This window comes from Papio anubis, chromosome 15 (genome assembly GCF_008728515.1).
Source record: "Papio anubis isolate 15944 chromosome 15, Panubis1.0, whole genome shotgun sequence".
In the NCBI taxonomy this organism is placed as follows: domain Eukaryota; kingdom Metazoa; phylum Chordata; class Mammalia; order Primates; family Cercopithecidae; genus Papio; species Papio anubis.
The window spans coordinates 64,292,058-64,318,147 of NC_044990.1; the positions used below are offsets into that span (position 1 = coordinate 64,292,058).

The window sequence follows — 26,090 nt, forward strand, 5'->3', positions numbered from 1 at the left end:
CGCAAAGAAGAAAACAACAGACACCGGGTTTACTTGAAGGAGGAGGGTAGGAGAAGGGAGAGTAGCAGAAAAAATAACTATTGGATACTGGGCTTAATTCCTGGGTAATGAAATATTCTGTACAACAAATTCCCATGACATAAGTTTACCTATGTAACAAGCCTTCACATGTACTGCTGAACCTAAAATAAAAGCTAGAAAAAAGAAAATGTGCTAATAATGTACTCCTTCATCATCCCATTCCTACATAAATATTCAATAAAGTAAAAATTTCTTCCTAAACTCTAATATAGGAGTTCATTATTATCTATTACCTATATACCATAGGTTAGCATGTGATGATAATTGGTGATAATAATAGATGCGATCTATTAAGCTTTATGTAGCAAACATGTTAAATACTTACATTATCTTATTTAGCACTCATAATATTCTTCATTTAAATAATGTACACGTTTTTATTTCAATTTTAGAAACAAGAAAAATTAGCAATCTACCTATTAATCCATTTTCACAGAATTATTCAACTAGCATACATGAGACATAAATTAATCTTAGTCACAAACTATGTTTCAAAATTACCTTTCCTGAAATATGATAATGTTTTATTTTATTTGTATATTTTTGAATTTGGGCATTATTTCTTTTACTAGGTTTCTATGACTAATAAAAACTGCTTCCTGAAAATTTCATTTGTTCATTCATTATGAACGTATTCACTTAGCATCTAATATATATTACACTTTGTGTGAAAATAAAATGGTAATCAAAGAAAATAAATGACCTGACCTTATGCAGCTCATACTCTGCTCTGAAACTGAGGTTTTAATGCACAAATAAGTATAAATTTGCAAGTGTTATGCTTGAAAAATGATAGGTAATGGTGCTTGGTTTGGCTGTGTCTCCACCCAAATCTCACCTTGAGTTGTAATAATCCCCATGTGTCAAGGGCAGGGCCAAGTGGAGATAACTGAATCGTGGGGGCAGTTTCCCCATACTGTTTTCATGATAGTGAATAAGTCTGATGAGAGCTGATGGTTTTATAAAAGGGAGCTCCCCTGCACCCGCCCTCTTGCCTGCCACCATGTAAGACATGCCTTTGCTTCTGCTTTGCCTTCCACCATGATTGTGAGGTTCCCCAGCCATGTGGAACTGTGAGTCCACTAAAACTCTTTCCTTTTTTAAATTACCCAGTCTTGGGTATGCATTCATAACAGCATGAGAACAGACAATTACAGTATATGAGGGTCTATACCCCAAGAATTTAGTCCAGAATAGGGCATCAGGTTAAGGCTGAGTTTAGGAATAATGAATGTAAAGCATTATCCACTCAAAGTGAAGAGAAGAATCATCCCTGGAAGATAGAACATCATGTGCAAAATGTCTGAGAGTTATAGATCAAGATATCTGGTCATAAGGGAGGGGACTTGGTTTATTTTCACCCATTATACATTGCAAAAAATAATAACTATTAATAACTTTTGGAACCATAGTTGCCAAAGGAAATTTTACAAAAAGTTCATTGTAAATGCTGTATAGACACAATAGTGATATGGATAAAGCAATCAGAAGGCTAATGTCATAGTACAGATACAAATCTGAGAGCAAACAATAGAAATAAAGTTTTATTTTGAAAAAATCTAACTGTAGAAAATTCTCCTTGAGATTATTTACCACTATCTATAATAATATTGCAAAGAAACTTCTTCAATTAGTTTAAAGCAAGATTTTAGAGTTTTAAACTGAGAAATTCAAAATGACACTGATTCTTTACCTCATATGAGATTGAAAATAATTTGCATATGGCTTACATGTTATTTAATAAGTGTATAAACTGCTGCCAATAAAAAAGGTATATTTTAATCATAAGCAATCATTGATAAATACTGCCTCTTTATGGCACTGTTAGGGGCAGACACGAATTATCGGTTCAGTTAGCAAGAACATTACAAACCAGGAAAAGCCAAGAAGAAGAAATGCAAATCAACTTGGAATTAAGTAAAAAAATCTCAAAAATCCACCTCCTAAGAGAAGAACACAATTCACAGACAAGAAGCTGCTGCTGTAAAAATTTAATTTCCAAAATTATCCCTGCTTCCCTTCACAGAGTGGTAATGGTATCCCAAGATTCATGTCAGCACCATCAGTTTATGATATAATTAATGCAAGTAGCATTTATAAATACAATATAATAAATATAAGACCAAGAATGCTCAGTGTATATAGTATTTCTATTATGAAATACTTAAAGAAGGAAACCAAACAATTCTAAAGGACAACAGTACTCACCTGGAGAAAAACAACATACTAAGGGAGGATAAAATAATAACCATCATATGTATTCAGTACAATTCTTAGCATCTTTCTATATTCACTGACTGGAATTTTTCTAAAGCTCAGTGTTCCAGATACACTTTTTAACCAGGTGATTTTATCAATGGTTTGTATTTTCTTTCTGATAGAGAACATTTGTTGATGATACTTTTCCAAATTAAAAATGAAATGATTACTTAGAAACTGGAAAACAGAAATCAAAACAAACAAAAAGAAACTAAATTGTATTGTGCAAAGCAAAATTTGTTAACTAAAAATATATCTTAGGTGCATATTATAATTTATCACTCAGAAATATGAACAATGTTTGGTCTTAGGTAGAAAATTAAAACATCCTATATTATTGTAAAAACAGATTCAAAACAGGATAGCTTAAAGTTAGAACATTATACACTAAGACAAAAAATTATAATCAAATTAACAAAACTGTTATATAAATATGTTCATATCATGGATTTTAGAAATTTAACTTCCTTTAAATACAGAATAACTATATAAGAAAATAAAAGTAAATACCTAATAATTCATTTATATTTTGTTATGGTTTTATAATTAAATAGCAAGACAATTCAATAAAAAATAAAGTATTAATACAATTTTTCTAACATATTAAGTTAGAACAAATTGGTTATATTTTACCTGAAGGCTTAACTCCTTGTAGCTAAAATATATTTGTCATTGTTTCTATGTATTGCTTATGAATTATTTGAAAAGATATTTTTCCCTTATTTATCTTATTCTCTTCCAACTCTTTGTTACGGCTCTGCTTTTGTCTTCAAATTGTTAAATCTAATCTAGTTTGATAATCTGGGCACTCCCACTAATGTGAATCTGAACATGTCGTTAAGTAGCAGTGTAAACAACTTCTGGAAATACTTTTCTTTCTTTCCTTCCTTCTTTCCTTCCTTCCTTCCTTCCTTCCTTCCTTCCTTCCTTCCTTCCTTCCTTCCTTCCTTCCTTCCTTCCTTCCTTCCTTCCTTCCTCCCTCCCTCCCTCCCTCTCTCTCTCTCTCTCTCTCTCTCTTTCGAGTTTCACTCTTGTTGCCCAGGCTGGAGTGCAGTGGCACAATTCGGCTCAGGGCAACCTCCACCTCCCGGGTTCAAGCGATTCTCCTGCCTCAGCCTCCAGAGTGCCTGGGATTACAGGTGTGTGCCAACACGCCTGGCTAATTTTGTATGTTTAGTAGAGACCGAATTTCTCCAGGCTGGTCAGACTGGTCTCGAACTCCAGACCCCAGGGGATCCGCCCGCCTCGGCCTCCCAAAGTTCTGGGGTTACAGGCGTGAGCCACCCCGCCCCGCGGATTTTTCTTATGTTTACTGTTTCTGCACAGAGGGCAGATGTGTCTACCACAGTTGCAGAACACTGCATTAAAGCATGAAACTAGTTAATCTGCATTTGTTTATTAACATCTGTGTTAAATTTGTCAGATCTGACCAAAGACGTTCAATTATATCACAGTTGTAAACATTTACTCACACAAGTTTTTGTTTCCCCTTGACCTATGTCTTTAGATTATTTTTTAATCTTTCCAAAAATAGTTTATAAATAAAGCACAATTGTGAATGTGTCAAGCACCTGTAAAAACAGTGGAGCGAGGGAGAGCTCAAAATAGCAATATAAGTCAATCAATATATACTAGCATATAATTCATATGGTTTGGATACTTTTCCCTCCAAATCTCATGTTGAAATGTGAACCGAAGGTTGGAGATGAGTTCTCAGGGGAGGTATTTGGATCCTGGCATGGATGCCTCATGAATGGCTTGATGCACTCTCCGTGATAAGGGATGAATTCTTAGTCTATTAATTCACGTGAGATTTGTTTGTTAAAAAAAGCCGAGGACCTATCCCTTCTTTCCTTCCCTACCTCTCTCTCCATGTGACATATCTGCTCTTCCCTCTTGTCTTCTGCCATGAGTAAAAACGCTTCCCCAGGCCTTAGCAGAAGCTGAAATGGGTGCTGGAACCAGGCTTGTACAGCTTGGGACTACAAGCGTCGGCCACCACGCCCGGCTAATTTTTTTGTATTTTTAGTAGAGACGGGGTTTCACCGTGTTAGTCAGGATGGTCTCAATCTCCTGACCTCGTGATCCGCCCGCCTTGGCCTCCCAAAGTGCCGGGATTACAGGCATGAGCCACCGTGCCCAGCCGATTTCAGAATTTAAAAAAATGAAATGAGAGTCATATTATATTAAACCGTGTTTATACAGCAGTTGTTACAGACAAAATTTCAGTTATTTATAAGCTCCCTCCAATTAAGAGGTATTACAGTTTTTAATATTTTAAAAATATTAAATGAGAATGCCTTTGTTGTTATAAAATATTGTAACAACCTAAAATTTAAGAGAGTTTATTTTGGATTTTATAGAGGTGTAACATACCTCTTATTACTAGTATTTATTCTCCTTGGATTCTGTATACACTTTCCTTTTTTATCACTCAGTATTTCTACCTATTTTTTTCTTAAACTAGCCAGATATCTTGACAAAGCTATTTAGAAAAAGGATGATTCATTTGAAAATGTTCACAAACTAATTATCTCTCTGTTTATACTTTCTTCTTGCCAACCTCCTTTTATCTTTATAGCACTTTCAATTCTGGATAAGAAATGAAAAGCGACAAAACACAAAAGTCAATGGCAGTTTTTATTAGCAGCTAAGATTTTTGTCTGTTTATAAAATTGATGCTATGAACTAAAATTAGGTTTGAGAGGATAGTTCACTTAATCTATGTTGTTTCTTGTCAAAATAATGAAAGATTGGAAATTCCTTTATTTCATAGGTCACTCATGATAAATTTATGAGTCTTCTCATACATACTACTTAAATGTTCAATAAATTAAACTGGCTCACAATGATAATTTTTGAATATATAATTGAAAAATCTCTAAAATACCATGGATTTGAGTTGTACTGACACTCATCTGCATTTTTTTCTGAGCCCTTGTGTATTATTTAAGGAAGACACTCTTGCTTATTCGTTTAGATTTTAGCATCTCCCATCTCTGATTATCATAATTGAAATGAATGAGGAGTAAGTATCCACAAGAAGCTGTAACCTCTGAGAATTACATAATATTGCATTTCCCAGGTAAGACACTACACTATATTCCTAAATTTTTCTAGCAAGTAATTGTTCTCCAAATGAAGTCTACAAATAAGACTTTACCTATCTTACATAATCAGTTAGTAATTTCTTTGTTATTATTGAGTCACAAAAGTTTGAGTCCTATGTACTTTTAATTTTACTCTTTTGACTTTTTTTTTTTTTTTTTTTTTTTGCTATAAGTATATGTGACTCATGCACTAGAGAGATGGGTAAGGAAAAAAAAAATGCTTTGAAAGACTGAATACTTTGTGATGAAACACTAGCCCCAGATCTATACTTGCTTCCTTTGAATTTACCACTAATTACATAATTATGTGTCACTGCATTATTTTACTAAATTCCAAAGTTAAAAGACTGATTATCAGGGAAGTTAATTTTGATCTTTCACTTGAAAGGTCAAGGTCATTTGTAATTATTTTCTGTTAGAATTCTCTTTCTCTAGAGGAAAGAAAAAAATGTATTGCAGAGGGGAAAATTCAGCTAAGAAATTCAAATATGCGATGTTCCTTTAATCTGGAACTTTGCAAAGAAGGGTATTAGGAATACAGAAGAGGCAGTATTAACTTTAACAAAGGCAACAGGAAATTGTTTGCTGAACTATGACCCTATAGTAAAACTGAAGTCTGACTACATCCAGATATATGGTAAGATATGGATTTGGACATTACCTCATCCTGAATCTTCTTGGCATCAGTAGTCGTGTGTTTTGAGACTTGTGAACTGCATAAATATAATTTTGAAACTTTATTTTGAGATTATTTTACATGGCATTATACATTAACACATATATGTATGAGCACTATTGACCGATACTTCATTTTTAATAGGCTGTCCCTAGAAGTGCTGAGACTGACATTTTATCAAATCCTAGTATGACAATTTATTACATTTTTTGTTTTGATAGATTGTGTATTCCATAATTGTATAACTCAATACCAGATCTAGGGAGAAAATAATTTTCTTTGATTTAGAAATCAGTTATTTTCAGGTGTTGTTTTTTTTTTGTTATTATATGCAGCAACGGCATCTTTTGACACCTTTAGTGTAGGTAACCTTTTTATTAGGGAGCAAACACATTCCTAACACACTAAGTGCAGCATTCCTGAAGAGTGATCATTTTTTCTCATATTGCTCTCATATTCTTCTCATATATTTCTCATATTCCTTGAAAATTTTGTGAATATGTTATCTGGGTTCCACCTGAATATATACAAAAAGGAGATGCATTATAAAGAAATGTATTTGCAATATGAACCCAGCTGACATTAAAAAGATGCATATTTTATTTAATAAAAGCATATACAGTAATTTAAAATCAGGTGATAAATTCAGACATTATATTTCTGTTTTCTTTTGGATAGAAAAAGAGTAATAATAATATATTTTATTTCAATTTTCTCCCTAGACTTCGTACTTACTTTGTGCTTTCCCATCTTAATATACAAAAACTATACGCTTCACAAAGAAAAGTTTTATTGACGCTAAACTCAGCTGATGCAGAGTGATTTTATTTAAATGACGATTGTGTTATTTTAAAAGTGTATGTACTAACTTAAAATCAGATACTATACTAAGAAATGTAATAGCTTTTTTTTTTTTTTTCGAGACGGAGTCTCGCTCTGTCGTCTAGGCTGGAGTACAGTGGAGCCATCTCAGCTCACTGCAAGCTCCGCCTCCTGGGTTCTCTTGGCTCAGCCTCCCGAGTAGCTGGGACTACAGGCACCTGCCACCACGATTTTTGTATTTTTAGTAGAGACGGGGTTTTACCGTGTTAGCCAGCATGGTCTCAATCTCCTGACCTCGTGATCCACCCGCCTTGGTCTCCCAATGTGCTGGGATTACAGGCGTGAGCCACTGCACCTGGCCAGCTTTTTAAATATCATTTGAAAAATCAAAACTAGCCCTTTCGATGATCCTTCAGTATTCTATTTTTTTAAATTTTTATTTAGGTTTGAGTGTACATGTGAAGGTTTGTTATAGAGGCCAACATGTGTCACAGGGGTTTGTTGTACCTATGATTTCATTACCCAAGTGTTAACCCCAGTATCCAATGGTTATCTTTTCTGCTTCAAAGAAATTAGAAGGAAAATTTTACTTTCTGCAAGATTCTTTTTCATTTTCTACATTCAGCTGCTTTATGTTTTCTGTATTAAAACGTGTATATTTAAAACTCAGACTACAATAGGAAGGTGATTTTACAGGCAAGATCTTTGAAACTGATGCTTTGGAATATATTAGGAAAAAAATGAAACTGTAAAGGAGTTATATAACAGTTTTAATGACGTGCAAAAGTAATGCTTTATTCTTGTTATTGAAATGAATGCCTTATGGTACTTTATTTCTTGTTTCTGAAATGTCTAAGGTTTTGATACATTCAGACATTTAATGAGGCACATGTTATTTGTCTATGGGGTGAAGGCATCAGTTATAAAGTCCTCAATTATTTTATTCATGTCACCTGCCTATTCGTATATAGTACTCATTTATTTAGGGTCTTTGTAGAACTTCATTTCTTTCATATCCCCCAATTGGTAATTATTAACATCATTTCTGAGCTTTATCACAAAGACTCCCCTGAATATTCCCAACTCTATTCATTTGGCTGTGCTCACACTCAATTTTTGTTTATTTTTTTGAAAACAACACTTAGCTTTTGGTCACATACTGTCCTATACTAACATTACTGTTAAATATTTCCATATTTAAATATCTTGTGAGAGAATGGGACCAATATATTGTGGACCTCTGAGCTAATCGTAGTAGAGACATTAAAAAGTACTGGTTAATTAATCAACTACATGATTGATTATGAATTTCTCTGCTTCAAATATTTTAGAAAACCTAAAGGCAGGAATTGGGGTGATGCAGCTAAAACCCAGGGAACTAAGAATTGACAAAAAGTGGTAGAAGCTAGAAGAAGCAAGGAAGCATTATTTCCTAAAATCTTCAGAGGGAGCATGACCCTGCTAACACCTTGGTTTACAACTTCTAGCCTCCAGTTGTGTGAAAGAAGGAATTACTTTTGTAGTAAGTCACCCAGCTTGCAGCACTTTCCTCCAAAAGTACCAGGAAATTAATATAGATTTTGCTATTGAGCAGTGGAGTTCTGCTGCAATAAATACCTAGAAATGTTTTCACTGGCATGATTCTTCATGTCCGTGACTTTACCAGAATTAACTAACATTCCTATTTCTAGCAACATTCTGTATATGATGACATGTGTATTACCTTAGATGATGTTACTTTTAATGGCAAAAACCGTGATTACCTTTGCACCAACCTAATAGAAATGTTCTCTACCATCCTCTTCACTTCCTACTAAGTCCTCATCAAAATCACATATAACATCCATATTTCTACCAACAATCACTTCAAAGGAATCTATGCTTTATCTATCATATGCTTCAAAATCCTTCTAGCTGCTACCCGTGACTTACCATGATTTTTGCTATTTGTTACCCCAGCACCCCACTTCTTAGTCAGCAGGACCATGCTCTCTCTGAAGGTTCTAGAAAAGTATTTTTCCTTGCTTCTTTCAGCTTCTGGTGTCTTCTGGTAATCCTTGAAGCTTCTTGGCTTGTAATCTGTCACTCCAATTGCCTTTGAGAGTCACATGGTATTTTCCCTGCATGTCTTTGTAGGTCTTCTTATAAGAAAATAAATCAATGGATTTAGGACCTTCTATAATTCAGTATAAACTCAACTAATTGCATCTGCAAAGACACTACCTCCTTATGGATGTGGAAGTAAAATGTCTGTTAATAGAATACATTTTCATTTGTTCCATATTGTTTATATTCCTCTATATGTTTGGGGGATGGAAATGACTCAGTTAAGCTGAAGTAAATCTCTTTTCTGATTCACCATGCATAAGAAGAAAAAAAAAAAAAACTGGCATTTTTACTAGGTAAAAGTTACCATGAGAGGAAATAAAAATAGATGAAATGGTCTTCCTTAAGATATATGAGGAGCTATCATAAAGAAGATAAATAATTATGTAATTACAGTACTTTGGGAAAATGAGGTAGCAGGATTGCATGAGCCTATGAGTTTAAGGCTGCAGTGAACGATGTTGGAGCCACTGCTCTCCAGCCTGGGTCACAGTGAGGCCCTTTCTTAAAAAAGAAAAGTTAAATTATATTAAGAGTAAATTATGTTAGGGAGGAATGTTGGAGTTGAAAGTGGAATAGAACTTTCTAACAATTAGGTCTAGTGAGTCCTTAATAGAAGTTAAATTTTGCTGAGTTATTTATAAAATTATTTCACATAGAGTGCCTTGGTGAGTCTTTAATATCATTAAAATATTATTATTCCTATCATTTTACCAACATATCCTAAATAAAATTCAGAGAATTTAACTACTATTACTAAATTTATTTCTCTTCTCTTTCACAGTAGCACAACTATTTCTAAACATTCCCAAAAATGCACAGTAGAGATTATTTTATGTATGATAATATATCATAAAATCAACTATACAAATATAAGTTATTATTTCCTTTGTGAAAAAAATGACATACAGATTTAATAAGCTGATAAGTTTACAATATGGATGAATACATTGATAAGGTCCCAATATGGATTTATTTCCTCTCAGTTACCTCCTGCCTCTGAAGCTAATGTTCTGTCCATATAATCCCAGTATCACATAAAATAGTTTTGTAGGGAGAAATAGTTGACTTAAATTGACACTAGACTCGATGTTCTTAGAGTACCCATTCACTCAAAGATATCATTTTATGATTACCTTACAATTTAGAAATATAGTTACTAGATTGATGAATCATCAGTGATCCAGGTACATCTTAAATAAGGTAACTTTTTAGTCTGTTGATGCAAGCGAGAAATAGTACATTGGTTGAAAATTGGTGAAACACTAAAGTACAAAGACAGGATTCAGAAAGCTTTCAAAATGTGATGATCCAATGATCCGAGGCTGGCTCTACTAGGCACATGTTTCCTAACTGAATTATTCTTATCAAACTTATCTCTTGTAGAATTATGTCAAGTAAGATTTGGAGATTGAGTTTAAGATATGAGTATAAACAGCCTATGGCTCACTCTTGCCTACATATTTTCTTTATATTCTGGAAATGGCTTCTTTATTACTTTATCTGAAATGCTACCTATTGAAGCTTCTGATTTTCAATTCTTCAATTGCTAGATCTTCTAAAACAGAGGTGTCCCATCTTTTAGCTTCCCTGTGCCATGTTGGAAGAAGAAGAATTGTCTTGGGCCACACACAAAACACACTAACACTAACAATAGCTGATGAGCTAAAAAAAAAAAAAATTGCAAAAAAATCTCACAGTGTTTTAAGAAAGTTTACAAATTTATGTTGGACCACATTCAAAGCCATCTTGAGACTCATGTGGCCGTGGGCCACAGGTTGGACAACTTTGTTCTAAAACATTCAGGTTGGTGTGACTCAAACCAAGATAAAACCAACTTTGGTTTTGTGTTATTATATTTTGTTTGTTTGTTTGGAGATGACCACAACAAGGCTAAGAGGAAGAGTGACTCGCTTAAGAGAATAAAAGAGTAAGTGCACGGCCCAAGGGACTAGAGAGGTTGATTTCTTGTGGTGCTCTGGGCAGCATTGGCTATAGAAGGTTAACATGATGCCCAGGGGGAAATAAACACCAAGAAAGCAAAAGGGCCGTGAATGCAAGGAAGCAAGAATGAAAAGACCATCTGTATCTCCTCTTAACTGCCAGCTTAGCATTCTCTAATAATAACTTCTTACAAGTTGATCTCTACAAATTTTTCCTACTTCATTTTCCTTTGTTTTAATGCCACTTAGAAAATTTTCCATGAGGATTGCTGAGTCTGCCATGGACAAATAGGTAGATAAGTTTTAGCACTCCTGCCACTTCAAAGGCAGACAGCGAGTGAAAGATTTCAGCTTACATGAGTGGCAGCGTCTACTTTCATATTGTGTGGCAGAGCAATAGAAAGGTGGAGCCTGCATACCCTTGTGACCAGCAAGTGTATTATGCATGCCATTGGCTGTCAGTACACAGTAGCGAAGACAGAGTAGAGCTGTGAGTATTTGTACAATGTAATGTTAGGGCACACTGAGAAAATGTGACCTCTTTATTAATGAAAGTTTATGAGCATTGCCTAGTGTAGGCTTTACAGATGTTTCTGTATCAAAAGAGAACAGGCAGTTGAGTTAAAAGTCCAAAGCACTGGCCGGGCACGGTGGCTCATGCCTGTAATCCCAGTACTTTGGGATGCCAAGTCTGGCAGATCTTGAAGTCGGGAGTTCGAGACCAGCCTGACCAACATGGGGAAACCTCATCTCTACTAAAAATACAAAAATTAGCCGGGTGTGGTGGTGCGCACGTGTAATCCCAGCTACCCAGGAGACTGAGGCAGGAGAATTGCTTGAACCCGAGAAGCGGAGGTTGCAGTGAGCCGAGATTGCATCACTGCACTCTAGCCTGGGCAACAGAGTGACATTCCATCTCAAAAAAAAAAAAAAAAAAAAAAAAAATCAAAGCATTAGGAATTATATGTTGTAAATTAAAGCCAACTTTATGAAGCAAACATTATATTGTTAATTTTCAATTACTTAAATTGATTAATTCAAAATTAGTCAAATTTATTCCTTACTTTGTTTTTATAACTATTGTTGATATGATGTTTCAAGTCTGTATTTGGATAAAGAGTCACTATTAAAGCACCTCACTGGTGTCTAAAATGCAAAAGTTTCTCACTAAATATTTATTTCAAATTAAATAAAATCTAAATAAACATGGATAATTCAGACATGCAAAATATCAAAGATTACTTTTTATAATGATGATAGGTTTACTACATAATTAGAAGCTAAAATAAACATATCCAAAATTAAAACAATATAATAACTGTGAGGTAAGTGTCCAATGTTTGAAAATGAGAACATGGTATTTGCTTCGATCCAATAAGTAATATCCAAATTTTAAACACTTTCCTAAAATCATTGTGACATGAAGACTGATAAGCCAATAGAAGCAAGAATTTTCCAAGTCAGGAAATCTGAGCTTTTCCACTACTATGTGTGTGATTCTGGGCAGTTTAAATTTCTGAGCCTCATTGTCTTTACTGGGAATGGCAGTATTATCTGCAGCTTTTATATCAGGATGAAACTATATGCAAACCATCTACTACTGGGTATAGGTGCTTGGTAGGCAAACACTAAGTTTTAGCTTTCTATAAATATCATTAATGGAAACTAGTGTGTAATGCAGGCCTTGAAAAAAGACCACAGCTAAGAAGGCTCCTACTAGGCTCATTGTTTTACATTCCTACTCCACAGTCTTACAAATAATTCAGACCCAATGATATTAATCTTTATCACTAGGCAAAATTCTATCTTATAGGTTATGGTCCCTCAAACGTGCGGTAATGTGTAGCATTAATGGTCATCAAGTATTAAATGTAAAGGCTAAAATGAAATATATTGTAAATAAAGAAATTATTTTTAAATTGTAGGTAGTTTAAAAAAATCTTTCATGTATGGTCTTTTCAAGAAACAGTGATGGAACAACTGGGCATTTATGTGCAAATAAATGATCTAGATACAGACCTTACAACCTTCACAAAAATTAAATCAAAATGGATCATATACCTCAATGTAAAATGCAAAAGAAAAATTCAGAGACGATAACATAGAAAATCTAGATGATCTTGGGCATGGAGATGACTTTATACAGGTACCACCAAAGGCTCTATTTCAAAAAAACATTATACACTAGTCTTAATTAAAATTAAAAACATCTGCTCTGTAAAAGACACTGTCAAGCAAATGGGAAAAAAAGCCATAGACTGGCGTAGAATAAGTACAAAACAAAACATATCTAATAAAATACTTTTATCTAAATTATACAAAGAAGTCTTAAAACTCAACAAAAAGGAAATGAACATTTGGATAAAAAAGGGGGAAAGACCTAAACAGATAACCTCAACAAAGAAGGTATATGTATGGCCACAAATATATGGAAAGATACTCCACATTACATGTCATAAGGGAAATGTAAATTCAGACAACCATGAGATAAAATTAGAATGGTCAAAAGTCAGATAACTGACAACACCAAGAGCTGATGAGGATGTGGAACAACAATTCTTCATTCATTGCTGTTGGGAATGCAAAATTCTACAACCACTTTGGAAGATGGTTAGTTGCTTAGAAAGCAAAACATAGACTTATTATAATGTACAATCCAGCAATCACATTCTTTGGTATTACTTACCCAAATGTATAGAAAATGCATATCCACACAAAGATCTTCACACAAATACTTATAGCAGCTTTATTTATATTTGTCAAAACTTGGAAGAAACCAAGATTTTCTTTGTTATGTAAATGGATAAACTGTGGTACATCATGGAATATTATTCAGTGCCCAGCAAGAAATGAGCTGTCAAGAAATGAAAGGACATTGAGGAAACTTTAAGGTGTATTACTGAGTGAAAGAAGCCGGTTTGAACAGGATATATACTACATGATTCCAATTCTGCGACATTCTACAAAACGCAAAACTATCAAAGCAGTATAAAGATCAGTCACTAGACAAAGCTCAGACAATTTTTAGGAGAGTGACAATATTCTACAGAATACTATAATTGTGGGTACATTGGTCAAAACCTGCAGAAAATGCAGAAATGAACACTAATGTAAACAGTTAACCTTGGGTGATAATGATGTGTGAAAGTAGGTTCATTAATTGTAACAGACACACCATTTTGTCGCTAGATGCTGATAGCTAGGGAGGTTGTGCTTGTGTGGGAACAAGGGATATATGGCAACTCTGTACTTTTTACTTTGCTGTGAACTCAAAACTGCTCAAAAAATTGTCTATTTAAAAGGGAACAAAATTCCTCACACTATATAGGTGTCTCTTTAGGCTTCAAATGACACATTCATTGAGATAGTAATCATTAATTTATAAACTTTACCATGAAAACAAAGGTTACTGCAGTCAGAGATCTTAAAACATTAAAACATGAAAATGTCTGTCACCATGATCTTTGTGTATATGATAGTTCTAATAACACTTGAATCATATATTGTTTGTAAAAGTTTTAAATCAATGCATTATCATGAGAACTGTCTGTATTTTAACTACTTTGTCAATATTTTATTCTATGAAATAAAACATAAACTCCTAAAAGTGGGTATTGATAAATAGTAATTAATTATTCAGAATTAGAAAAAAGAAACCACACAATGAGTTTCTGGTTGCCAGATGTACATGTTGTTCAGTCTGATAAATCAGTCAGCATTTTTAAAGCTGTAGCTAAAATTTGCTAATATATCATTCTGAATAATCTAGAATTAGGTACTCCATGACTAAAGTTAGTGAAATATCTCCATTTTTTTCAATAAGATGTTAAAAAGTCAGTGTCCTACCTAAACGTAGAAGCAACGTATGCACAATGGCAAAACATACATATGCTGTGATTTCACATGGCCTGTAAATATGTATGGTTATAACAAGAGTCTGATGAGGACAACTGCCCTGAGAATAAAACAAAACAATATAAATTAACAGCAGCAATCAAACAGGGTTCCAATTCTGGCCTTGTTACTCTTACTACTTATATAGTGCTAGGCAAACCCCTTAACTCCTTCATTTTCTAAATGAGAAAGTTAGAATAGATAAAGTTTATGATGTGTTTATATCTAGGAATTGTGTTTGCTGTATCACAGTGCATTGTTTGCTTCAAATATATATTCATTAATCCAAAGTACTTCAGAATGCTAGGAACAGGCCCCAAGTGTGTCCATGGAACGCTTCATGGATGAAGCCATATGTAGCATTTAAACTGATCTGATTTTTGAGGATCAGAACTCCTTTGAACCCTAGTGTTAACTTTCTTCTACTATGTATTGCTGTATTAATATATGGCATTAGTTATTATGCAAAGACAATAACAGGGGCTTATAAGTCTTTTGATTACTTACAATACCAAGGAAATGGATGAAAATACACTTAACATACATTCAGTAATGGTGGTTTCATCACTGATAATGTGAGTTGAAAATAAATCAAGTTCATTTTGGCAAGAATGATTATTTTTGTGTGTAGTGTCTCTTCAAGACTTCTATAAAACCAAATACAATGAAATGCCATGTCAATGCCCAGAGATTTTCTACAAGACAAGCAATTCAAAGTGCCTTACTCCTTATATAATCCATTTTCTCACGGGTAGAACTTCAGAGATGTGAAGAGGTAAATAATTACTTGTGGAAGGTCAGGTGTTCATGCTGTTCATGTTTCAAAATTCTAAAACGTACTCTCTTTAGAAAGTGTACAATTTTAAATAATTTAAATTGGAAATACATGAACCTGTGTGTGTAATTTGTTGTTTTGCGTTGTTTCCTTTCTTCATTCACTAATCTGCTGAAAGATATTTACTAACAGAAGAGTATTTGTCTGTTTGATTTTGCTTTCAAAACAGCTAGAAGAGGATTTTACATCTGGCAATCTTCTTTACGTTACCTATACATAAGAATGAATACAAATATAATAAATAAAATTTGCCTTTTAAAAAAGCTAGTTGTAAGACAGATAATGTTGCTTCCAAAAAAATTTGATTGTTAAATAATATAAGTATCCATGAGATCATTCTTCATGTGGCTGCCAGATATAAAACCACTCCTCCTGAGAAAGTCTTTTAATTGTGTCTTATTTTACAATAAAAGCTTGTCCTTTTATGATACCCCAACTTCTTCATAGAAATGCTCTACAGGGAAAAGAAATAGAGAAGAATCCTCAAATTCACTGTAAACAATTTCTTAACTGCCAGGAGATTCAGCCTTCCCTTCCCAAATAGTTATCATTTGTATACACATGAGCAGTTTTCTTTTTATGTAGAAAACAATCTCCTAAAATAATCTTGCAGAAACTCATATATGGGGAACTTTGGTGATCTGTCTTTGGATATTTGTGTTTATTTTTATTAAAAAGTAAACAGGTTATGGCAAAACAATTATTCAAGTCGGTAGTATTCCTCTTCTTAAAAAGTGCTGTTGATTACATACCTATTAGCTATCATAAAATAATGAAAAATACAAAATAAATTACAGATATATTGAGATGACCTACTCCATCTTCATTAGGTCTCTCTCTGTCTCTCTCACGTGTGTTTGTATGTGTGTGTGTGTGTTTGTACATACATATACGTATAATATATGAAGGGGCATAAAGGAGAGAATAAGCCATTATTTTTAAAAGTGGCAATTTAATGACAAAGGGATGCTCATGTCACATTCTTTAATCCTGAATCAAGGATTAAGCCTTTTTAATTAATTGGGCAAAGGCATTCAGGCAGCTTAAGGCAGCTTAGATGGTGCTGTAGTTTATTTAATAATATAGCAGCAAAGAGGAGCTTTCTCTCCTCCATGATATAAGAGATTCTTTCAAAGAGGGTAACATCACTGATATAATTCTTTCTTATAGAGAGGAAAGTTTCCATCCCATTGATGAAGATAAATGAAAGATATTGGAAGAACACTTTTATAAATGTACAGTAAGTAATTTCATGTAATTTAGTAAAAAAATGATTTGTTAAATAAGTATTAATACAACCAATATCAAATAAATTGACTTAAATTAAAAAGATTTATCCAGCATGATTATACACTACTACCACTATAGAACAAAATTTCAGTTTTTGGACATGAGTCATAAATTGCATTGATGTGCAATGGCCAAAGTGTAACTTCTGTTTAAATCAAGAAACAAAGCTAAGATAGTTAAAAGTCTACTTTTTTTTTTTTAATGGCTAGGTTCAGGTAAATAATGCTGAGGATACTGAAAAAGGAATTGGAATTCTGAATCTGTCAGTTAGCTGCTGAAAGAGACCAAATTGGTTGCTTAAGTAAACAATCAATAAACAAGGAGTATAATAAAAGTTGTTCTTTAGTGGGAAGGAGAAGAAACTGGAAATTCAGGTCAAATAATCAAATTTCTGAGAAAGTCTCATAGATCACAAAGAATTAGAGACCATTATTAGCTTTCTCAACTCTCAACAACCAGTAGGAAAACAAATTCCACAAAGGGTTGTGAATGAAACATTTAAACCGTTAAAATCTCTTGCTTTTGGAAATAATTGTAATTTCGATGTCAGTTTTAAGTTATACCCAGAATAAGGATTGTACTTTGGTTTTGGGGGTATACTTACATGGCTTCTTAAACAACTTTGTTCCTCTTCATTATAAGTTAAAGAGTGAACATTATTACTTTAGGCAATTAACGGCAAATAAAGATTAAAGAAATATTTGCCCCATCCCTAAGAAAAGAATGTTTTTGAGGGCATGTCTCTGTCTGCATTCATGGATCCATTCCAAGGGTCCTCCAGGCATGGGAATATCTTAAGTCTTCCTGATACCTCTATGTACCTGATTAGAATTAGAAAATATTGGCAGATACTCGACTGAGTAAAAGAAGTGCAATAACATGAATTCTGGGCTTTATTTGTTCTTCTCTTGAGAATGTAATTTTTAAAATAATATTTTGGAGATTTTACTATTTACGATGCTGAATATTTTTTAGTAGATAAATATCAAGCATTTCATAGGCACACACATTTTCTCTTAGAAAATGTTACTTAAAGAATTTCCACCTTTGTGCTTCCAAACTTTGGAAGCTAATGAAGAAATTTTGGTTTTCAGTAAACCTTTTAATACATAACTCTTGATTGATTTCCATTAATATATACAAAAATTGATTTTACATTACCCATAATTAGTCTTCATACCATGCAGCACAAACCATATTGTTTTTATCAACAAGAAGGTTTCTCATTAAAAGTAAAATAAATAATGTATATTCTGCCTTTAGAGCAAAGTTGGATATTAAAAGCCAAAATATTTAATAGATCATTTAGGAATCACTGAAATATTGTTGAGTAAATTGAAGGGAGTACTTCCTTATGGAAAATGTGTTGCTTCATAGCCCAGTGCATGAGTTCGTGTGGTGTTCAGAAAACATTCCCAGATTACCTTGATTAATTTCACTTTGTCTTGTGAAAGCGTGCAGGTATGATTGATTCATTGATTCTATAATTAGAAAGGATAGAAATAAAACATTTCCTTTTGGATTGCATCAGAAAATGATTTGCTTGAAAGGGAAAACGGCTAGACGTACTTTAAATTTAGCTTCCTTTTAATCATACCAAAAATTAAATAGCCTGTTTCACACCATGAACAAGATACTTCTATGTGTAAACAACAAATAGAAACCTCCCATAGTGTGTGTATGTCTGTATGTTTGTGTGTATGTGTGTTAATCCTTACTTGATTGCATGACAAGTAAAGCTAATTTAAGAACGCACATTTAAAAAATAGAGTTTTCATTTTAGTTTTATTGTAGTGAGTAGTATTTTTAATTTTCTTGAAAGGCACCCAAGAATAATTACTTTTGTGAACCAAAAATATATAAAACTGTACAGAATAAATATTTCATAGAAATCTAACTATACCTTCTTGTAAAATAAAGCTACATTGTCCCTCTCTTGAGGCAACTTAAACCACTTACCTTTAGAAGTGCCTTTTGCTACTGATTTATGGCATCTATCAATATACATCAATAAAAATAAAATAATTTTTCCTATTTACTTTACAACTGTGAATTACTTGCCACAAGAAATGTATTTCTATCATGGTCATTCAAATTTACAAAGAATTAAGCCTACGAAATAAAGCAAACCCAATAGATTCTCTAGTCGTATTTACAACAGAATCTCAGTAGCATTTTTAAAATATCCCTAGAAGAAGAATTAAACTTTGAACATAAATGACATACTTTAGTTCACAGCAGCACTGACATTAAAATTATCTACACAAAATGTGTAGAAAACCCCCCAAAATATGCTTATTTATTCCACCTGAACTATTAATCATTTTAACTTCTTAAACTTAGAATGCACGAGAGTGGCATTTATTTAAGCTCAAATGCTCAAAGTTTTGAGCCACCCATGACCTATGTAATTACAACCTTTATATTTTTTCTTCACTGTTTGTAATTTATAATTGTCAAGTTCCAGTTTCTTTTGCATTTATTGCAAGAAAGTTAGGTATGTTTGACAATATACATTTTTGAAGTACATACTGGTTATAAACAATGTATTCCTTACATATTATAACTACATATACAGGTATGGTTTTTAAATGATGAAATCCAATTGTAATTAATCTATAGGGAAAGCAATTCAAGAAAATTCGGGATACTTAAATGTTCAACCTTTTTAGATGTGCAAGAGGACTCCTATGAGACACTTTTCAGTATATGGAGAAATATTACTATAACCCTTGAATGATTTACATGCAAGGACTTATTTTATTTGGGACAGACTAAATTGCCTGAAGATAATGCCATGGCTTCTCCCAATGATCCCTGAGTTTCTTTTTCTTCCTTTTTTCCCCCCGTAGTTTACTACTGTGCTTAAGTTCTGATTGATGACACACTCATGTAAGGCACTTATTTACAAGGTATGGACTTAAAACAGAATCACAGCATTTCTGTGAAAGCCCTCAAACTCTCCATCTATGTTTGCTGCTCCAGGACTTCTAAATAGTCAGGTTCAGCATGTAAATTAGCTTTGAGTTCAAAATACTCATTTTTCGTCTGTTCCACTAATACCTTCCTTGGACGTGAGTACATTAATGTTTCCATTAATTTCAGTTCTTCGTGGGCTCCTGGATAATGTGCCTCCATATCAGGCTGGAGCTGAGCAATGTTTTTCCTTAGGTATTCTGTGATTCCTAGTTGCTGAAGTTCCCTTTCTTTTTCTAAAATGTTTCTATACAATGAACTGGCATCTTGGAAGGATAAAAATTCTGTCGATTGGTTCGTGGTTTTGTATTTCATATTGGACCCTGTGAGTGGTGAATGATTTTCCCGTTCCAAAAGACTTCTTTGGAGATGTTTTGCGTCACTTCCTTCTTTCTCATTCCCCTCTTCTTCCTCTTCCAAATGCTTTGGACCAAAGGAGGGACTTCTATAGACATGAACCATGGGGCTCACCATGTGCTGTTCATAGAGAGAGGCAGAGGGTCTTTCAGTAGTGTGATGAGTGGTTTTATGGCCATACATGCTGTACTGAAGATGCACAGGACTGTTGTCCCTCATTTGCTCATCTACTTGTTTCTTTTTGTATCTTCTCCTGCGGTGAAGAACAAGAACCACTATCCCTGCAGCACAGAACACAATAGTGATGAACACAATCAGAAGTCCCAATATTAGAACAGACAGTGGCACAGCGTCTGTAAGAGATCGTAAAATAGTATCGGCCGTATTCGTTGTTGTTGTAGGAGTGGTGACAATAATGTAACTAGTCTGTGTTGGCATGGATGGGTTATTTACTAAACCTGGACAGAGAAGTTCACTATTTAGGGCTTTTAATTCCTTTTTGTCGAGATGCCTGGGAGAAGTGCAGAGGATGTCATCTGTCACTGTGTTCTTGCTTAGCTTTTGTATCCATTGTTGCAGTCCAACCAGGTCACAGGAGCAGTCCCAGGGGTTATCCTCAAGGTCAATCTGGGTTAGTAAATCAAGATCATCCAAAATATTACTTACAGGTAGATGGGTAAACTGGTTTGTTTTAAGATTTACCTTAGTTAGAGGAACCCCTGAAAAAATATGTGGTGGCAAAACTTGGAGGAGGTTGTTATTTAAGTAGAGGACTTTAAGTTTAGGCATTGGATTAAATGTTTCTGGCAGTATTTCCTTAATGGCATTGTATTCAAGATATAAGTATTCAAGATTATGGAGGCCAAGGAACATGCCTTTACTTAATTTGGTCAGATGGTTACCATTTAGATACAGCTTTTGTAATCTCGTTAGGTTCATAAATGATCCTTCTTCAAGAACTTCAATACGATTGTTTCCCAAGTGAAGCATTTCCAAAGTGAAATATTCCACTAGATCAGACTTCATTAAACTATGAATAATATTTCCCGCTAGAATGAGCTTTCTAGGATTTTGCGGAGGAGGTCTCAGATCTGATAAGCTCTCAATATTGCGCTCCTGACAATGTATTAGAAGTCCTGATGGGGATAGGACTTTGCAGTTACAAGGAATAGGGCAGTAAGGTCCTGGAAGTTGAGTGGATGGCTTTGTAATATAAGGTATCAAACGTGGTGCTTTGGTGGGTGGTTTTAGAATGGATGTGGTCTTAGTTGACATGCGACTATCATTTATTGAAGATGTTGCTGCCAAATGTAACGATCCTGAAGGATCCTCATGTTCTTCATACACTGGTGGAGTGGGGCAAATGGATTCCTTCTTTAGTCTACTGAGTACACTTCCTTTAAAAAATGGAGGGCTATTGCAGACAACATCACCAATTATAGACTGCGGAGGCATGTTCTCCAACCAAGTTTTTAACTGCAGTAAGTCACAATTGCAGGCCCATTTATTGTCCTCCAACTGAAGATCCAATATTCGGCCAATGTGTTCGAGAAAACCAACATAAGGCAATGTTTGTAACTGATTTCCACGAAGATCTAGATGGGTTAAAGGAACAAATCGGAAGATGTTTGGAGGAAGACTCTCAATAGCATTATCATTTAAAATTAACACTTTGAGTCTGTTGAGCTTGCTAAAGGCACTTGGTTCAATCACTGTGATAAAATTGTTATCGGCTTGCAGGAATTCCAGGTTTTCCAGTCCGTGGAAAGTATCCTCTTTAAGAATTTCTAAAGAATTGTGATTGATATGAAGTTGCTTAAGGAGGCCAAGGCCATTAAATGCACCTATCTCAATATCTGCAATATTGTTAAATCCAAGGTGTATTGAAATAGCATTGGTAAGCCCAGAAAAGTCATTTGTGTGAAGCATTGTCAAGCCGTTATTTAATAAGCTTAGTTGGAAAGGTCGTGATGGTGGCACACTTATTTCAGATACCGTCTTGATACCTTTTTCTTCACAATTTATTAGCATCGTGCCATCTTTTTCCTCACAATTGCAAAGAGAATCACAAGAGCTTCTGACTGAGAACACTGGAGTTTGGGACTGTAAAGACATACAGGCAAGGAGAGATGAATAAAAGAGATGAATCCACAGCTTCATGTTGTCATGTGATGAAATCCGATTCTGTAAAATAAAATGCAATAGCAAGGGACTTTAGTGGGCAGAACTGGGGAGGAGATGAAGCTGACATTTTCAAAATAATAGGTCTTTCTCCAAAAAGCAAGTGACTGACTACCATGAAAATATGGGTAGCTTACTGCATTTACATCGTTTTTTTTCTTTTTTTTCTTCCTAATAGACAGGCAAGTCTGACTGACTTTTAACTTGCATTGTGGTCAAAATATAAAATTTAGGTCAAGGGGAATTTAAAATATTGTATCATAATTTGTGTTCACATCTGATGAATAACCTGCATTTTAACAGATGAGAGAGGTGCTGCCTTAGAGCATTGATACTTCACTATGATGCAAAGTTACATATTTGAAAACTTTTTTTTTTTAACCTTAAGGTACATAAATTTAAGGCTGGAGGATTATCGTATAAGACAAATATGTAGTTGTTAGCCATAAGCATAGAGAACTGTGGGGAATGTAAAAAATGATAAAAAGAGTGTATGTGTGCATATGTGTATGTGTGTATACATGTCCTCATGTAGCATGCATTATCTTTCTTTATATTGTTGAACTGTGTGTCACACAATAATATCTAATAACTGTGTCTGTGTTTTAACTTGCTTTGGTTTGGGCTTAAAATTACATCTGTAGTATACATGTGTGTGTGTGTATATATATATATTTACACACACTAATTTTATTTTTTATTTTGAAAACCTTGAGGAAAATATGTCTTTGATCATGTAATAAAGTATAGTACAATAAGAACTCTTTTAACTATTCAATCTAGGGCAGTTTGTATAAGCGTAATAGTATCAGATATATACACTTAAGAGTGACCATTCAAATTTCACTTAAATCCTTATATTTAATATTGAATTTCTAGAAGCAGTATATTTCTTACTGCTTTTAAATTATGTTGTAGATGAGGTTGAAATAATAAAAACTAAAGAAGAAAGATTAATCTTTAATACACATTTCAGGCTGTTGTAAAAGAATAAACAATGCTTCATCTAAACTTCTAGCAAATGACTTCCTAATGAGGTTTTGAAACAGTCTTCAGGGCACTGAATGTCATCACATAATTAAGCAGCTGGTCTCCTTGATTATAAGACTTTAAGTCACGAACAATGAAGTCTGAAACAAACTGTATCATATTAAACTTTTTGATGGTGTTTCAAATTTGGTAAAAGAAAAAAAAAGATGGTCCAGAATAACATCATGTATTCCAATCCTGAAACATGTAACAAATGCATCTGAAACAGCAATTCTTAAAAAGATTTTGTCCTTTAAATGACAGTTATGCAAGGTAAACATTTGTAGCACTAATGATATCTAATTTTATTTCCTTCCTTTAAATATTATACTTTATATAAACTACATTGAAATACAAACACCACATCTTATGACTATTCAACTTTTCAAAACAGTAATCAGTTTTCATTTTTGTTGTTTGAAATGTGAACAGTAACTGAATCAAATTAAAATTCACAATCAGGTAAAACATACCAGAACCCAGTCAACCATCCTGAAAGTAAACTTTCATTCCCTGAAAACATAGTGTTTTATTGAAAACACATATAGTACAAAGTTCCTGAAAGGCAAAAGACAACTAAAGAAACAAAACAACATACTGTGTTTCTATGTGAAGAGAAAGTTAGAAGACTTTATTTTTCTCTAGGGAAATAGTTTGATTTTAAACAGCTTTGTGAGCTGAGGTTATAAACAAGCAGCATGTAATTGGAGTCTTCAACTTGTGGATTAGCTTCCACAAACACTCAAAGTACTTATTCATAAATTACCAAGAGATAATAAGATTTATTTCACCAGGTATAGCATCAGAGAAAACAGCAAATAATTCTTCAATGATTAAACTCTTGTTATTTTTTAAATCCTGTATGAATTTTGTGCTCTTCAAAATGTGCTAGGAAACAGTTTCTAATCTCTTCAGAAACACACACAAATGTGAAAAGTGGTTCTCTACTGACAATATCCGATACAGTGGTAAAGAGGTCAAAAGACATATTTTCTGAGAATACATGTTTTCAAGTCAGAAAATAATATAAGTAGCATACAAACTGCAAAGAATTATTCAATATTCTGCTTATATTTGCGATTCAACATTCACATTTGGAAGCGATCCTTCAGAAAGCATACATATTTAGTTTCTAACAACAAACTGCATGTTGTAAAAGAAATAGTGGAATATTATATTTGTTCTTCTCTACAGCCAGCTGTTAGACTAAATGTCTGCTGCTCAGAGAATACAGGCATCTGCTACAGTGTTAGTTGTGCCAGTAAGCAAGAATGAAATTGAGTATCCTTTAATGCAAAGTTGTTTGTTTTAAAGAGGTGAACATACAAATTCAATCACTTTGCTATAATGCAAAAATAAGTATAAGAAAAGCCTGGAAACATTCATCTTACCTGTAAAGCAGAGACTCTTCCTGACGTTATCTGTAACGCACAGCTGGAAGAGGTGTTCAAAGTAATTCAGTTCCTTTATTAAAAAAGAAAACACCAACCACTGCGTACTTTCTTCTCAAATATCACTTTTTGTCAAGTCCCATAGGTTCATAAAGTTAAAACCTCTGGTCAAAGATAGAATACTGAGCAATTCATTGAAAATATTTCAAGCAGAGTGCATACTAGAGCATCCTGAAGCAATTGTCCCTTTTTCCCTCAATTAAAATTCACAGCATACTTCCCAGCTATGCTGACTTTTTTGCATATAGTTAACCATTTGCAAGCTGCTGAATGCAGTAAGTAAACAAGATGTTTAACAGAGCTGGGATTGATCACTCTTGCTTTCTTAGTTTGTAGATCCAAGCTGCAGCAATGTTCTCCTTCCTCCTTTTCTAGTATTTCTTGTTAGCTCAGTTTGTTATTAGTCAGATTGCCAAGGGCTGGGAGGTAGGCGTAAATAAAGAGACTTCTTGGCTTTTGACTCAGCCTGTAAGCCCTTCCCCATCAGAGTGTTTTAATCTGCCAGTGTCATATAACACACGAGACAGCTCCACCTTGGGACTGCTCAACTCCTCCTCTTTCTGCAAATGGTCTTTCCACTCCCTTTCAATACCAAATACAGTGCGAGTGAATTTTGATGGAAATAATAACACGTCGTTTTAAATGCTTAATAGTACATTGTGTTATTATAGCAAGCTAAATAATACGTTATGTTAAATTCTCAACTAACACTGTTCTGTAGTGTTTGCACACATGTGTGCAGGAAACACAAGAATGTCACCTATAGAGGAGTTGCCTTTTTTTTTTTTTAAATCTGGTATTTATAGTTGAAATTGTGCACTCACTAGATTGTAAAATGTTAACATGAACAGCTTCCCTGCAATATTTGTATTTTTGTATTCACCATTTAACTTTTTTAAAGCCTTAACTTAGGGACTCTAAGTTTTTACTTCATTATTTCTTTCCCTAGAGCTAATATTCAATAATTAAACTTAGAAATGAAGCTCTTCCAGTTATTTTAATATATTTATTTCGAAGAAAAGCATAATTATTTAAAAATATATTTAAAAATATTTAAACACAAAATAATTATCATTGATC

The 26,090-nt window shown here is 33.8% G+C and overlaps 1 protein-coding gene across 1 annotated transcript; it reads right to left on the bottom strand.

Annotated features, from left to right (window-relative positions):
• Window positions 1-18,786: 18,786 nt before the first annotated feature.
• SLITRK6 (SLIT and NTRK like family member 6) lies at window positions 18,787-25,523 on the bottom strand. Its single transcript, XM_003913983.5, has 2 exons — window positions 24,951-25,523; window positions 18,787-22,533 (listed from the first exon to the last, which is right to left on the bottom strand). The coding sequence occupies exon 2, from the start codon at window positions 22,507-22,509 to the stop codon at window positions 19,984-19,986; it is 2,526 nt and encodes an 841-aa protein (XP_003914032.1). The 5' UTR covers window positions 22,510-22,533; window positions 24,951-25,523; the 3' UTR covers window positions 18,787-19,983.
• Window positions 25,524-26,090: the final 567 nt, after the last annotated feature.

What these genes read in the sequence shown, in the direction of transcription:
- SLITRK6 (XM_003913983.5), bottom strand. Translation starts at nt 22,509, where the DNA reads ATGAAGCTGTGGATTCATCTCTTTTATTCATCTCTCCTTGCCTGTATG.